The sequence below is a fragment of the Acomys russatus genome, chromosome 2 (assembly GCF_903995435.1).
Source record: "Acomys russatus chromosome 2, mAcoRus1.1, whole genome shotgun sequence".
NCBI classification, from domain to species: Eukaryota; Metazoa; Chordata; class Mammalia; order Rodentia; family Muridae; genus Acomys; species Acomys russatus.
Genome location: NC_067138.1, coordinates 27,011,339 through 27,024,375, shown reverse-complemented (window position 1 = coordinate 27,024,375; position 13,037 = coordinate 27,011,339). Strand labels below are relative to the sequence as shown.

The following is a 13,037-nucleotide window of genomic DNA, read 5'->3' as shown; positions in this document are numbered from 1 at the left end:
GAAATACTTAATTTTTTCAATGTTTTAATTGATTTCACAAGACTTTCTTTGAAAGTCTTAGAAAAGCTATTATTTTTCTCCTTCCATTTGACTTCTGTATGAAGTAGAATAAAACATTGTAAGATCCCCAAATGTGGGTGGCGAGTTAGGAGGAATTTGTCCTTGGCTGAGGGCAAGAAGATGATTGACACACAGAGAAGCCTCTCAGCTTAGAAGCTTTAGGCCAGGCCGTCCTTATAGCTGACACCAAGCACCTCAGAATTTCCTTTTCCACAGTTGCATTCTTTTTTTTAATATATATTTTATTAATTTATTCATATTACATCTCAGTTGTTATCCCATCCCTTGTATCCTCCCATTTTCCCCTCCCTCCCATTTTCCCATTATTCCCCTCCCCGGTGACTGTGACTGAGGGGGATTTCCTCCCCCTGTATATGCTCATAGGGTATCAACACAGTTGCATTCTTGATGCACACTTTGTTCTTCTCAGTAGTGATGGGTTACAGAGATGTTGCAAAAATATATAAAGAGTGAACATTGATTCTAGAGAACTTTAGGATGTACTGCTGACCATACTTCCAGTTTAACATCATAAAATGTCATCATTTTTCTCCTACAGAATGATTTTAAATGTAATCCTCTAATTCAGAAGCAACAATGTATGTGCATATGGACAGCTCAGGACTTCAGGAAAGAAACACTGAATTTTGTAGGTAGAGGATCTCCTTTAGAATTTTGTTTGTGTTTCTAGATTATCTTCCAGTCTTTTCTCAAGTAGAATAAACTCTTGAGTGCTTTCCTACTTAAATACTTTATATATGTAGGAAAATTAATATAAAAAGTCATCAAGCCACGGACTTTTGTTCTATGATTATGTTGCCTTAGAACATTTTACTTATTATATAAGTGTATAGCCATAAAGACAGTGATTAAAATGGTTGCATATGAACTGAAAAGGGAGAAATCCTTAGATATTTTAATATTAATAATCATGGTACAAAAGGATTCCATAGGATGTTTCTAGCAATAAATATGTATTCTTTGACAATTTTATATATATGTACAATGTATTTTTATCTTATTCATCCTTGAATTTTCCTATTTTATTTATATCCCACTTCTGGAACCTTCCTTCTTCCCAATACATTCATGCGACTTGTGGTAACGTATTGAAACACCTTCAGATTTAACACTTTTTTAAAGAATTAATTTAGAAACTGTGGTCTCTTTTTGGGTACCCATAGTTTTCTATGTTATCTTTATGACATTTTCAGTAGTGGAATCTTTGAAATGTTTACTGCTCTAGTTGGTAGCATAAGCCTGGGAGAGCAGGAGCCTAGAAATGAGGCAGAGTAAAGTCTCATGCAATATAATTTGTACTCTGAGAGTTAAGAAGAACGACATGAGTAAGATGTTCAATCACAAGGACAAGCTGCACATGGAAAAAACATGTTTTTCCATGGAGACACATGCACTAGCATGCACTAGGTCCTGAGCTTGATTCCCAGCACTGCTATGTGAATAATTAACCATTTGCAAGTAACCAGGGATTCTTTAGAATTGTTGTTTCTATCACAGTCAAATCTTGTAAAATTATTTATGATTTGCTAGTCGGAGATTTTTCTTGAAGCTGTGCTCTTTAGTTTCTCCAGCACTGTGTGTGACAAATTTCAGTTGATTTGGCAATGACAACATAAGTATTTCTCTTTTTCTTTTCTTTCTCTTTTGTTTTTGTTTATTTTTGCAAAACACCAATTCCTATAACAGAATAAATAAATGAGGAGCATTATGACATACACAAAGTCCTAAAGATTAAGAGCTTCTGTGTATTTTATAATTAAACACACATTTGAATATAGGTTTTTACATATGGGTCCTTGGAACTAGGAAGTAATGTCTGGCTCATATTTTGGTTTTGATTAAGATCAGCTTCTTAGCCAGTGGATGTTGGATCTGTGTTTTGAATAATCAGTAAATCTTAGAAAAAAGGCTTGCCCAGTATGAAGAAGGAGAGAGAAACAGCTTGTTTTGCTTTTTAATACTGTTTGTTTCCTCATGGGTATAGTAGTTATATCTGTGGTCACTTGCTGTAGTTCATCAATGGATTTTGTATGTGTATATTCATGCATGCTTTAAATAATCTCCGGTTGAAGAATATGCTAAAATTAGCTGAATAGCAAACCTAGGTTTAGAATTATTTTCTTAACTTTCTTATGCATATGTTTTTATTTTCACTTGAGTGAATTTTTTCTTTAAAGGTTGCAAAATATCTATTGGGAATTTTAGTTTTTATTGATACAGTGCTGTTTTACATAGCATTTTGTATTCAGCACACAAGAAACAGAATTTTAGCCTGAGACAGTGTGGCAGCTCAGTAAAGAATCTTGTCTGGGGATAAAGGAAGAATGGCAGGCAATTGACATTCATAGCCAGGGAGAATTTTATCTTACTTCCATTTCTACTGCCTTGTAAATGGAGTATCCACCTTAGAAGGAAGGGCAGAATGAAAATAAAATGAACTACCTTTCTGTTTTGTTCATTTTACGCAGTTATGTTGAGAAAAGAGTTTCTTGTTTTTATTATTACTTTTTTTATTGAAAAATAAAATCATTCATATTACATCTCAATTGCTATCCCATCCTGTGCATCCTCCTATTCCTCCCTCCCTCCTGCTTTCATCTCATTCCCCTTCCCTATGACTGTGACTGATGGGGACCTCCTCTCCTTGAATATGATGCTAGGGTATCAAGTTTCTTCTTGGTAGTCTGCTATCCTTCCTCCGAGTGCCATTGGGCTTCCCCATCAAGGGGAAGGGGACATGGCCAAATATGGGGCACCAGAGTTCATATGAAAGTCAGTCCCCAGTCTCCACTTAACTGTGGAGAATATCCTGTCCCTTGGCTAGGTCTGGGTAGGGGTTTGATGATGACTGCACATATTGTCCTTGGTTGGTGCCATAGATCAAGCAGAACCCCTGGGCCCAGATCTGCCCGTCATAGTGCTTGCTCTTCTTGTAGGTTTCTAGGACCCTCTGGATCCATCTATTTCCCTATCTCCTATATTTCTCTCACCTTAGGATGTCCTCACCTCTATCCCACTTTCCTGGTAAGTGAAGACTTTCATGAGACATGCCCCTTGGACTAGTGTCCAGATACAAGTGAGTATATACTATTTGAGTCTCTCTGCTTCTGGGTTAGCTCACTCATTATGATCATTTCTAGTCCAATCCATTTGTCCACAAATTTTGGAAATTCCTTGTTTTTAATAGCTGAGTAGTATTCCATCGTGTAAATGTACCACAGTTTCTTTATCCATTCTTCTACTGAGGGACATTTAGGCTGGAGAAAAGAGTTTCTTCATACCAGCTTCCTATCACAGTTGAGATGTTTCTGAACATTATTTTGATCCTCTCAGCAATTGATGTGTTGAGAGCATTATAAAGCTATTAGAAAAGTCCTCCTCCTAACCAGCCTTTTCAATAGTAGTTAGAGATTATCTTCCCATGAGAATACAGTAATGAAAGTAAATTCTAAGGTATTCAGATTACAATGTACCTCCTCCCCCCAATTTTATTTACTCATTTTGGGTGGCTTATTTAGTTGGCTTGGTAGTTTTGAAGTTGAAATCCAGTGCCTTAGGTATCTAGGCAAGTGCTGTCATTCAGCTCTACTCATAGGTCTTTGCTTTCTTTAGTTTTTAGATACAAACAAATGATAAGTTATTTTGGAAGGTTCATGTTCATGACCAATAGTAATGTTGTTAAAACATTTATCAAAATAGCTAAACTATAAGGAAATGCATTATAAGGATATCAGGTAGCTTATAGAATCTGTAGGTGTTAGGTGAAATCATGGCACCCACTTAATAGGGTACCAGTAAGCTGGCAGGAGGCAAAGCAACTTCTACTTCCTCTTCCTTCTGGACCACAGATTTTACACATTTATAGCCCATCTGCTTTTTTCCTTTCCTCTACAGGAAGACTTGCCTTTCTATGCAAGAGTTCCTTAGTTTCTACAGAGCCGAAAACAGGCCCTAGTATCTTCATTAGTTTCTGGCTTAGTTTTCCACATTGAATTTGCTTAGTTTGAATGGTTTATATTCAATGAGAATCCAAGAGATAGACATTCAGGCTTGAGGTTGAGAACAAAATTAGGAACTAGTGAAGTGATAGCTGAAGTCATGGTGGCGGGAACAGTGACTGCATAGAGCATGGCTTTTTACCTGGGAAGTCGGAAGGAGCCATGCTTTCTCTCATGTTTTCTAACAGGGATGTGTGAGCTACAGAAGGTTAATGTAACTATTAGAGAAAAATCCAAACGTGTAAAGGGCATACAGAAGAGTAGGTATGTAATGCCTTAGTTAGGGTTTCTATTGGTGTGATAAAGACCATCGCAAAACTTATTTGGGGAGAAAAAGGTTTATTTCAGTTCAGTTTAGTGCATTGTGAAGGAAGTTACAAAAGGAACTCAAGGCAGAAACCTGAAAGCAGTAAGTGAAGGGGAAGCCATGGAGAAATGCTGCTTACTGGCTTGCTCCCCATGGCTTGCTGAACCTACTTTTCATATAATCCTCAACTCTCTGCCTATGAGTGTATCACCAACAGTGGGCTGGGCCCTCACATATCAATCATTAGTCAAGAAGAAGTCCCACAGGCTTGCTTACATGCCAGCATGAAAAAGGCATTTTCTTAATGGAGTTTGCTTTTTCCAGATAACTCTAGCCTGGAATTGGCAAACCATCCAGAACAACTGATCTCTTAACACGTCACTATTCATCTGTAACCTTTTTTTCTTCTTTACCCACAAGATCACATATTGGATTAATAGCACAATGTAAAATATTAATAACTTTAAGAGTCCCACAGTCTTTTAAAACACTTAAAAATTAGTCTTTTTGTAATAACCTGTTTCTTAACAGTAGGTTCCTGTAAAATAAGAAATAGTTACATACTTTCTTGCTTCAAGAAGGAAGAATGGGGCCTAGTCACATAGTGACTAATGACTGAAACCAAAGTTCACCAGTGTGAAAGCTCAGTGTCAGATGTTTTTTGTATTCATGATTTTCTTGGGTTCCAAAAGACTTGAACAGTTCCACCTGGCCCTGACATACATGCACATTTTGTGTGTCTAACAGGCTCAGGCCGGCTCCACTTCACTACATAGTTGCTGCTGTTTTAGGTGGTCATCCCATAGTGCTGATATCTCCACCTGGATCTTCACTGCAACTGGACTGTACTTGAACCAGCATCCTCTTCTGGCCTCTCTTCAGGGACTCTCACTCTGCCACATGGTACCAAGCCTCATGCTCTCTCCATGATGTCTTTAGTCCTGGGGCTTCTACCACAGTGGAGGCTGTACCTTCACTAATAGCCTCTCCTGGCTTTGTTAGTATGGAAGCTTCGGCTGCTCTCCATGAGTCCCTTATATGCTTTTAAGACCAGTACCATCCGGGAGACGCTGACACATTATCAAGTTTGGCTGCTAATACAAAGTGCAGTGTTGGCCCCTTCTGGACCACAGTTTCTGTCTGTTGACCTTGACGAAACACTTCCCAGAAGTTTTTTACCACATTGGTTCTTGCCTCTTCTTAACCACAGCTGAGTTTCAGCAGTAGCTAACCAGATTGATTGTCTCAGTAAAACTTTGTTGTGATTTCTGGTTAATCAAAGCAGAATATTCAGCTGCAGCTGACCAGAGCCACAATTTATTATTTCAAAATATTGAACAGTCCCAAGACTTTCAAACTTCTCCCAAAATTTCACAAGCAAGGCCTCTATCGTGTGCACTGCTCTCAGCATTATATCCCAAGTCCCCATAATAGCCCATTAAGCTCTGAACGCTCAATTAATGGCCTTTTTTTTGGCTCAGAATTTTAACATCCTTCAATAAGCCTCCCCTGAAACAACATGGTCAAATCTGCCATAGTGGTATCCCAGTCTTATATCAATTTCTGTTCTAGTTAGGTTTTCTATTGCTATGATAAAACACCATGACTAAAAACAACTTTGGGAGGAAAGTTTTTTTTATAACTTTGGGAGGTTATTTTATTTTATAATTCTGAGATCATTCATACTCCATGTCTGAGGAAAGTCAGGGCAGGAATCTGTAGGCAGGAACTGAACTAGAGGCCATGAGGAATGCTGCTTACTGGCTTGTTCTCTGTGGCTTGCTGCTTTCTTACACAAGTCAGGACCACCTGCCCAGAGGAGGCACCACTCACAGTAGGCTGGGCCCTCCCATATCAGTAATTACTCAGAAAATTCCCCTACAGACTTGTGTGTAGGTCACTCTGATGGAGGAATGTTCTCAATTGAGGCTCCTCTTCTCAGATAAATCTAGCTTGTGCCAACTTGGCAAACCAACTAGCACAGTACTGCACAGACAGAACAGTGAACTCTCAAAAGAAGTGTTGGGAAATTTGAAGTCAAACCAGTAATATGATATTAGAGAAGCAAAAGAAAAAATATATTTGAAGAAGGATTTTGAAGTGAGCAGTATTTAAAGAAAGCTGAAGAAACGTGAAAGGGAGGTCCATGGAAGCATGAATGCTGCTGCTGACTTAGACCAGGGCCCTGGCAACCATGATTGCAGCAGGCTGGGCATGGTATCAGAAGTCAGGTCTCATGGTGGGCATTTCTTCACAAGAGCATGGAGCTAGAGATGGGAGGGTTCTTCTGGTAGATACTGGATTTGTGTTATCATTTATTTTAAGATAGATGTTTAAGTGTTGTACAGGTCATTTAGAATGGGAGAGATGGAAGAGTTGAAGGCTAGGTAATTAATAGGAAAGTCCAGATGTGGCAGTGGGATTCTTACACAGGAAGGGAAACAAGGTGAGGATTCTTTACCAGTAAGTGAGCAGTTTCTTTCCCAGTAATATTAATAGATGAAACATCTGTCTGGATTTATTTTTAGAAAAATGTATTCATAAATTTAGGTTGGGTAGATGGAGTGTCCAGTTCACACCGCATACTGTTTTCTTTACAACGAAACATTTTTAACTTTTTGTGTTCAAATTTGCAGTTTGGGGATTGGAAATGATACCAAATAATGAGTAGTAGGCAACAATTCTTTATGGATATGCACCATATCCTTCAGTTCCTTTGTCTTACTGTGAGGATGGAGTGGGCAGTCCTATTCCAGGCATTGGGAAGGACAAGATTAGCATTATTGAGATACACCTGCCTGAGGTATAGTTTATTCTCACCCTTCCCCTCTCACATTCATTACAGGAAGCCTGGGCATAAGGATAGTTAGACTTTACCTGCATTCTCTGACCTATGGGTATTAGCTTTGAACCTAGGTCTGTGTATACCAGATTCTGGATGTGCTGTCACTTCTGTAGTAAGGCATTCCTGACACTCAGAAGTTCCAGGATGGTATTGCTTGTACCCACCCTGTCCCAACTGCTCCCAGATCGGGTGCTTCTGTACAGGTGGTGTGGTTGTGGAGCTGACCCGTTCTGCCTCCTCTCTCATGTTATCACCTGTGACTGTGTTTACTCACTAGATTTCCATTTCCTTCCTCACATCCATGCTACCCTCCACCCCAGACAGGGAGACTGGTTTGTCTGTGTAGCCTTGGCTGTCCTGGACTTGCCTTGTAGACCAGGATGGCGTTGGACTCACAGTGACCCGCCTGCCTCTGCCTCCCTTGAGTGCTGGCGTTAAAGGGGTGCACCACCATGCCCAGCCAACATCCTTGTTATTATTATTATTTTTTTTAATTTTAATTGCCTCTATTATGACTTAAGTTTCTGAGTGATTTTATCATCATCACCATTGTTACTACTGTGTTGTTGTACTTTGCCCATCCCCCATCCGTTTGTTTCCTCCCACACCCTGGCTTTTGTGCAGAAGGTTGAATGTGTAAGCAGGTCATGCTCAGTAATCAGAGCTGCTTTCCTAACGCCTGAACTAATGGTGTTCAATGGGTTAGCCCCTGTAGGTTGATTGCCTGGCCTTTTCTTTTTAAAAATCATTGCCTGGGGCTGGAGAGATGGCTCAGAGGTTAAGAGCACTACCTGCTCTTCCACAGGACCTGAGTTCAATTCCCAGCAACCACATGGTGGCTCACAACCATCTATGATGAGGTTTGGTGTCCTCTTCTGGCCTCCAGGTATAAAGCAGTCACATACAATAAATAAATAAATCTTAAAGAAAAAAAATTATTGCCTGCTTCTCCTGGCTCTTTGTTGATGGAAAGAGATGCCTTTCTACCCCTTATTTCCTGGTGTGACTTTAGCTTTAGGATAATGATTCTGTCACCTCCTGTAGGCAAACTAACTTGGCCTTCTCTATGATAAACAAATCACTTCTATGAATCCTGCAAGAATGTAGCCAAACACCTTCCCAGATCTTTTTAGAAGTAAGGAGGATATGAATTGTGAGTATATTAGTCAGGTAAATATAGATGTTAGCCTAGTCTTTTTCAAATGAGAGTGATTTCTGGCTCATTAAATTGCTTTGTTATGCCACTTAACTGTAGAGTTATGAAAACTAATTAAACAGCTTTGATAAATGTAGTTAATATATCGTTTTTAAATGATAGCAAACTTAACAATCCATTCCATAAAAATCATACAAATAGTGAATTTTCTGTAAACTACTTTATTTGCAGCACTGGGAATGAATTCTCAAGCCTCCAGGGTGCCAGACAAGCATCTTACCACTAAGCTTCATTTTCAGCCCTATAAGTAGTTCCTTTTATCTTGGCAACTTCAAGATCTGTTTTTAATTCCTGCCCCCAAGTACCTCTAATTACTTGCTTTATTATTATGATGATGATGATGATGATGATGATGATGTCAATATTTGTTTTTTATTTAATTAATTTATTCAGATTACATCTCAATTGTTATCCCATCCCTTGTATCCTCCCGTTCCTCCATCCCTCCTGCTTTCCCCCTATTCCCCTCCTCTATGTCTGTGACTGAGGGGGACCTCCTACCCCTGTATATGACCACAGACTATCAGGTCTCATCTTGGTAGCCTGCTGTCCTTCCTCTGAGTGCCACCGGGCCTCCCCATCAAGGGGACATGGTCAAATATGGGGCACCAGAGTTCATGTGAGAGTCATTCCCTGCTCTCCACTCAACTGTGGAGAATGTCCTGTCCATCGGTTAGATCTGAGTAGGGGTTCGATGTTTCTTGTAATGCATTTTAAACGTCTTTTTGTCACTGACATATTTTTGAAGTAATGTTTCCCTTACGGTTTGCCCCTTGTACTTCATGGTATACAGAAGTTATTTACTGACTGTAGAATATTTTACTTGTTTGTGCCTCTGTTCATCAATAACACAATAATGTCTGAAAACAAAGCAACTTCCTTTTGGATTAATTTGACCCAACAGTGAGCCCAAATTTGAATTATATGGTTCCCTCCTTGTGTCTTTTGTCTGTCTTTAGTTCATGGCTAATGGCCTGTCTGTTGTCATGTCTGGTTTGTCTGTCCCTCTTGCCTATGAGTTGTGCCTATGTCTAATGTATGAATTTGTGCCTGATACTTGATATGTGTGTTTGTGTGTGTATATCTGAAGTCTGTTGTACTATCCCTAAAAAAGGGCATTTTGAACAGAGAAAAAAAACCAAATCAAACAAACCACTGTACGCAAAATGTACAAGAGATTCTTTACAGAAAATGTAAACATTTTACTAGGGAAGAAGTTATTTTACAGCCCCCACCTGACTCAGAATATTATTTAAAACTGCCAGCAGGTACTGTCAACCTATATCCACATAACTGCTTTCAACGTTTATGGGATATTTGTTGTACAATGTGGCTTTTGAATTGTTGGCTGCTTTCATCAAATGATCACCATAACATGTATATATACATACATATATTAATCTGATCAGGGGCATGGAAAAATGCAAAACCTAGGTTAAAGCTATGCATTTAGCTTAGGTTGTAAAAGCTGATTACATGAGAAATCCAAGAATTAGTAAGCTTGGTTACACTGTTCTCTCTCTTTTTTTTCTTTTATAGCCTGATTGCAGCCCCCTTCCTGGTCTCTTCCCAGTCCCACCCTTGTACCCCACGCCCTGCATTCCCCTCTTCTCTTCTCAGAGAAGGGGAGGACTCCCATAGGTACCATCCCAGCCTGATGCATCCAGTCTCAGCAGGTCCAAACACATCCCTTACAGAGGCCTGACAGGGTAGCCTAGCTAAGGGGAAGGGGTCTAAAGCCAGGGAACAGTGTCAGAGGCAGCCCCCAATCTCTTTATTAGTAGACTTGCTGCACATCTGCTACATGTATGTAGGGGTCCAGGACCAGTTCATGCATGTTCTTTGGTTGGTGGTTCGGTCTCGGTAAACTTCTATGGGCTTAGATCAGTTTACTCTGTAGATCTTCTTGTGATGTGCTTGGTTCCCCTGGCTCCCTCAATCCTTCCCCCTACTCTTCCACAACTCCTCAAGTTCGGCCTATTGTTTGGCTGTGGGTCTCTGCGTGTATTGCCATTGGCTGTAGGATAAAGCCTCTCAGAGGATAGTTATACTTAGCTCCTGTCTGCAAGCATAGCAGGGTATCATTAAAAGTGTCAGGAGCTGGCTCTCTCCCATGGGATGGGTCTCAAGTTGGGCCAGTCATTGGCTTGCCATTCCCTCAGTCTCTGCTCCATCTTTATCCTACACCTCTTATAGGTGAGACAGCTTTTCGGTTGAAGGTTTTATGGGTTGTGTTGCTGTCTCCATCCTTCACTGAAAGTCCTGCCTGGCTACAGGAGGTGGTGACTTCGGGCTCCCTATCCCCGCCCCCCTTAGGAGTCTCAGTTAGAGTCACCTTAGTGGACTCCTGGGAGCCTCCCCTGTCCTAAAGATGCCCCTCTCCTGTCAATTTCCATTTTCGTTCCTCCATCCCCTCTCTCTCCACATGTGATCCTCTCTCCCATGCAGCTCCTTCCCTCCACACACTTCAAATGTCTCTTTTATTTTCTCTTCTGAGTATCATGTTTGCTCCTTTGGGCCCTCCTAGGTTTCTTTGGGTCTGTGCACTGTAGCATGGTTAGCCTGTACTTTATGGCTCATATCCGCTTATAAGTGAGGACCAGCCATGTATGTCTTCCTGGGTCTGGGTAACTTCACTCAGGATGATCTTTTTTTTTTTTTTTTTTTTCTAGTTCCATCTATTTGCCTGCAAGTCACAGGATTTCCATGTTTTTAATAGCTGAGTAGTATTCCATTGTGTAAATGTACCACGTTTTCTCTGTGTATTCTTCAGTTGAGGAACACCTAGGTTGTTTTCAGTTCCTGGCTATTATTACAAATAAAGCTGTTCTGAACATAGTTGAGCAAGTGTCTTTGTATGATGGAGCATCTTTTGGGAATATGCCCAGGAGTGGTATAGCTGGGTCTTGAGGTAGAACTATTTCCAATTTTCTAAGGAACCACCAGACTGATTTCCACAGTGGTTGTACAAGTTTGCACTTCCACGAGCAATGGAGGAGTGTTCCCTTTGCTCCAAATCCTCACCAGCATGTGCTGTCACTTGAGCTTTTGATCTTAGCCATTATAATGGGTGTAAGGTAGAATCTCAGAGTCATTTTGATTTGCATTTACCTGATGACCAAGGATGTTGAACATTTCTTTGTTTCCTGGCCATTAATAATTGCTCTGAGCTTGAGTGCAAACCCATCTCCCAATTCCAAACTGAAGCTGCTTTCTTTTTTACTGGAGGAAATAAAAGTTTAGGAGTCTTTTAAAAATAGTTTCTTGTCCTTATTTGTTGATTGTTAAAAAAAATGTTTGGGTAATTCTCAGGAGTTGGGGAGAGGGTGGGAGGAGTAAAGAACATACCCATACCCTCTGTCTCAGTGGTTACTATGTGTAATTTTAAGCTAACTATACACATGTTGTATATACCTGTCTAATTTCTCTTCTTACATGTAACTTAAAAATTACTATGTAGCTCAAGCTGGTTTTGAACTGACAATCTCTATAACCAGCTGTTAGTTTATTTCCTGAAGGATCTAAATGGTTTGGAGACGATCACTCTAAGTCATTTGCCCCGTATGTAGAATAAGAGAAAACTGCCCCTTAGCCCTGTGATAGCCATGAGTTCAATACTGTGGTTTTTGTGTAGATGTAAGGCTGTTCCAGTGCATAGCGAGTACCACAACAGTAGCTCCTATTAGAGTTCTGACTTTTGATGGTATTTTCAGGGCTTTGTTTTCATGGCCCTGTGTTCACTCCAGGCTATACATGTGTGCATTTTCTAACTCTAGGAAACTTATTTTTTCATGTATGAAGGAACCCCTTGGAATCATAAGTTGGTTGCTAAACTCAGACTGCAGAAGTGGTAGTCAGTGCGTCATGTAAACAGGGGAGTACCCCAGTGCCAGGCATGATGACTTACTATCTTGGTGGTTAGTGTAGGCTGTGTTGGAATAGTGTAGGTTTCAGGGATTATTTTATTAAGTTTTGAATCTTGACAGTGATTCTCTCTATCAAAGTCCTAATTTGTTATGTTCTTGTTTTCTAGGGAATATCTTGGTAAACAGCTCCAGTCAGAGCAGCCTCAGACTGCTGCTGCCCGGAGCTGAGCTGACTGCTTCAGCCTCTCTGAGCCTCCGATGGACCACTGGAGTGAGAACCTCAGTCCTTGGGGCCAAAAACGAATAGTTTTTTAATTTAATGGTTATTTCTTTTCTGTTGCATAGGTTTCTCCAATGGTAACTCCTGGGGGAATAAAAGTGTTTGCTTGTTAAGTTGTATAAAAGTCGATGCTGTCTGCATCTAGGGAAATACTACTGTTACCTACATTGCTTATAATTTCTGTATTTATTGTTCTCTAGAAATGAGTATAATTAAAAGATTCTCACTCCAAACATGTTCCTTCGTTTTGCTTATTCCTAATGTGGACTTTGAATAAAAGTCATTATTTACACTCTTTCAAATCGAAATTCAAAGAATTATTTCCAAGTGATGATGGGAAGTAAATGTTTTGAAAAAAAAAAACACAATCTCTCTCTCTCTCTCTCTCTCTCTCTCTCTCTCATACAATCTAAACATATATGACATTACCTCACTTAGTAACGG

The 13,037-nt window shown here is 40.0% G+C and overlaps 1 protein-coding gene across 2 annotated transcripts in view; it reads left to right on the top strand.

Annotated features, from left to right (window-relative positions):
• Positions 1-12,826, top strand: part of Atp6v1h (ATPase H+ transporting V1 subunit H) — a 69,079-nt gene extending 56,253 nt beyond the window's left edge. For both annotated transcript variants that reach the window (XM_051159559.1, XM_051159549.1), the window contains one exon: positions 12,481-12,826. In XM_051159559.1, the coding sequence (XP_051015516.1) occupies positions 12,481-12,541 (61 nt within the window). In that variant the 3' untranslated portion in view covers positions 12,542-12,826. The remainder of the gene's footprint in view (positions 1-12,480) is intronic.
• Positions 12,827-13,037: the final 211 nt, after the last annotated feature.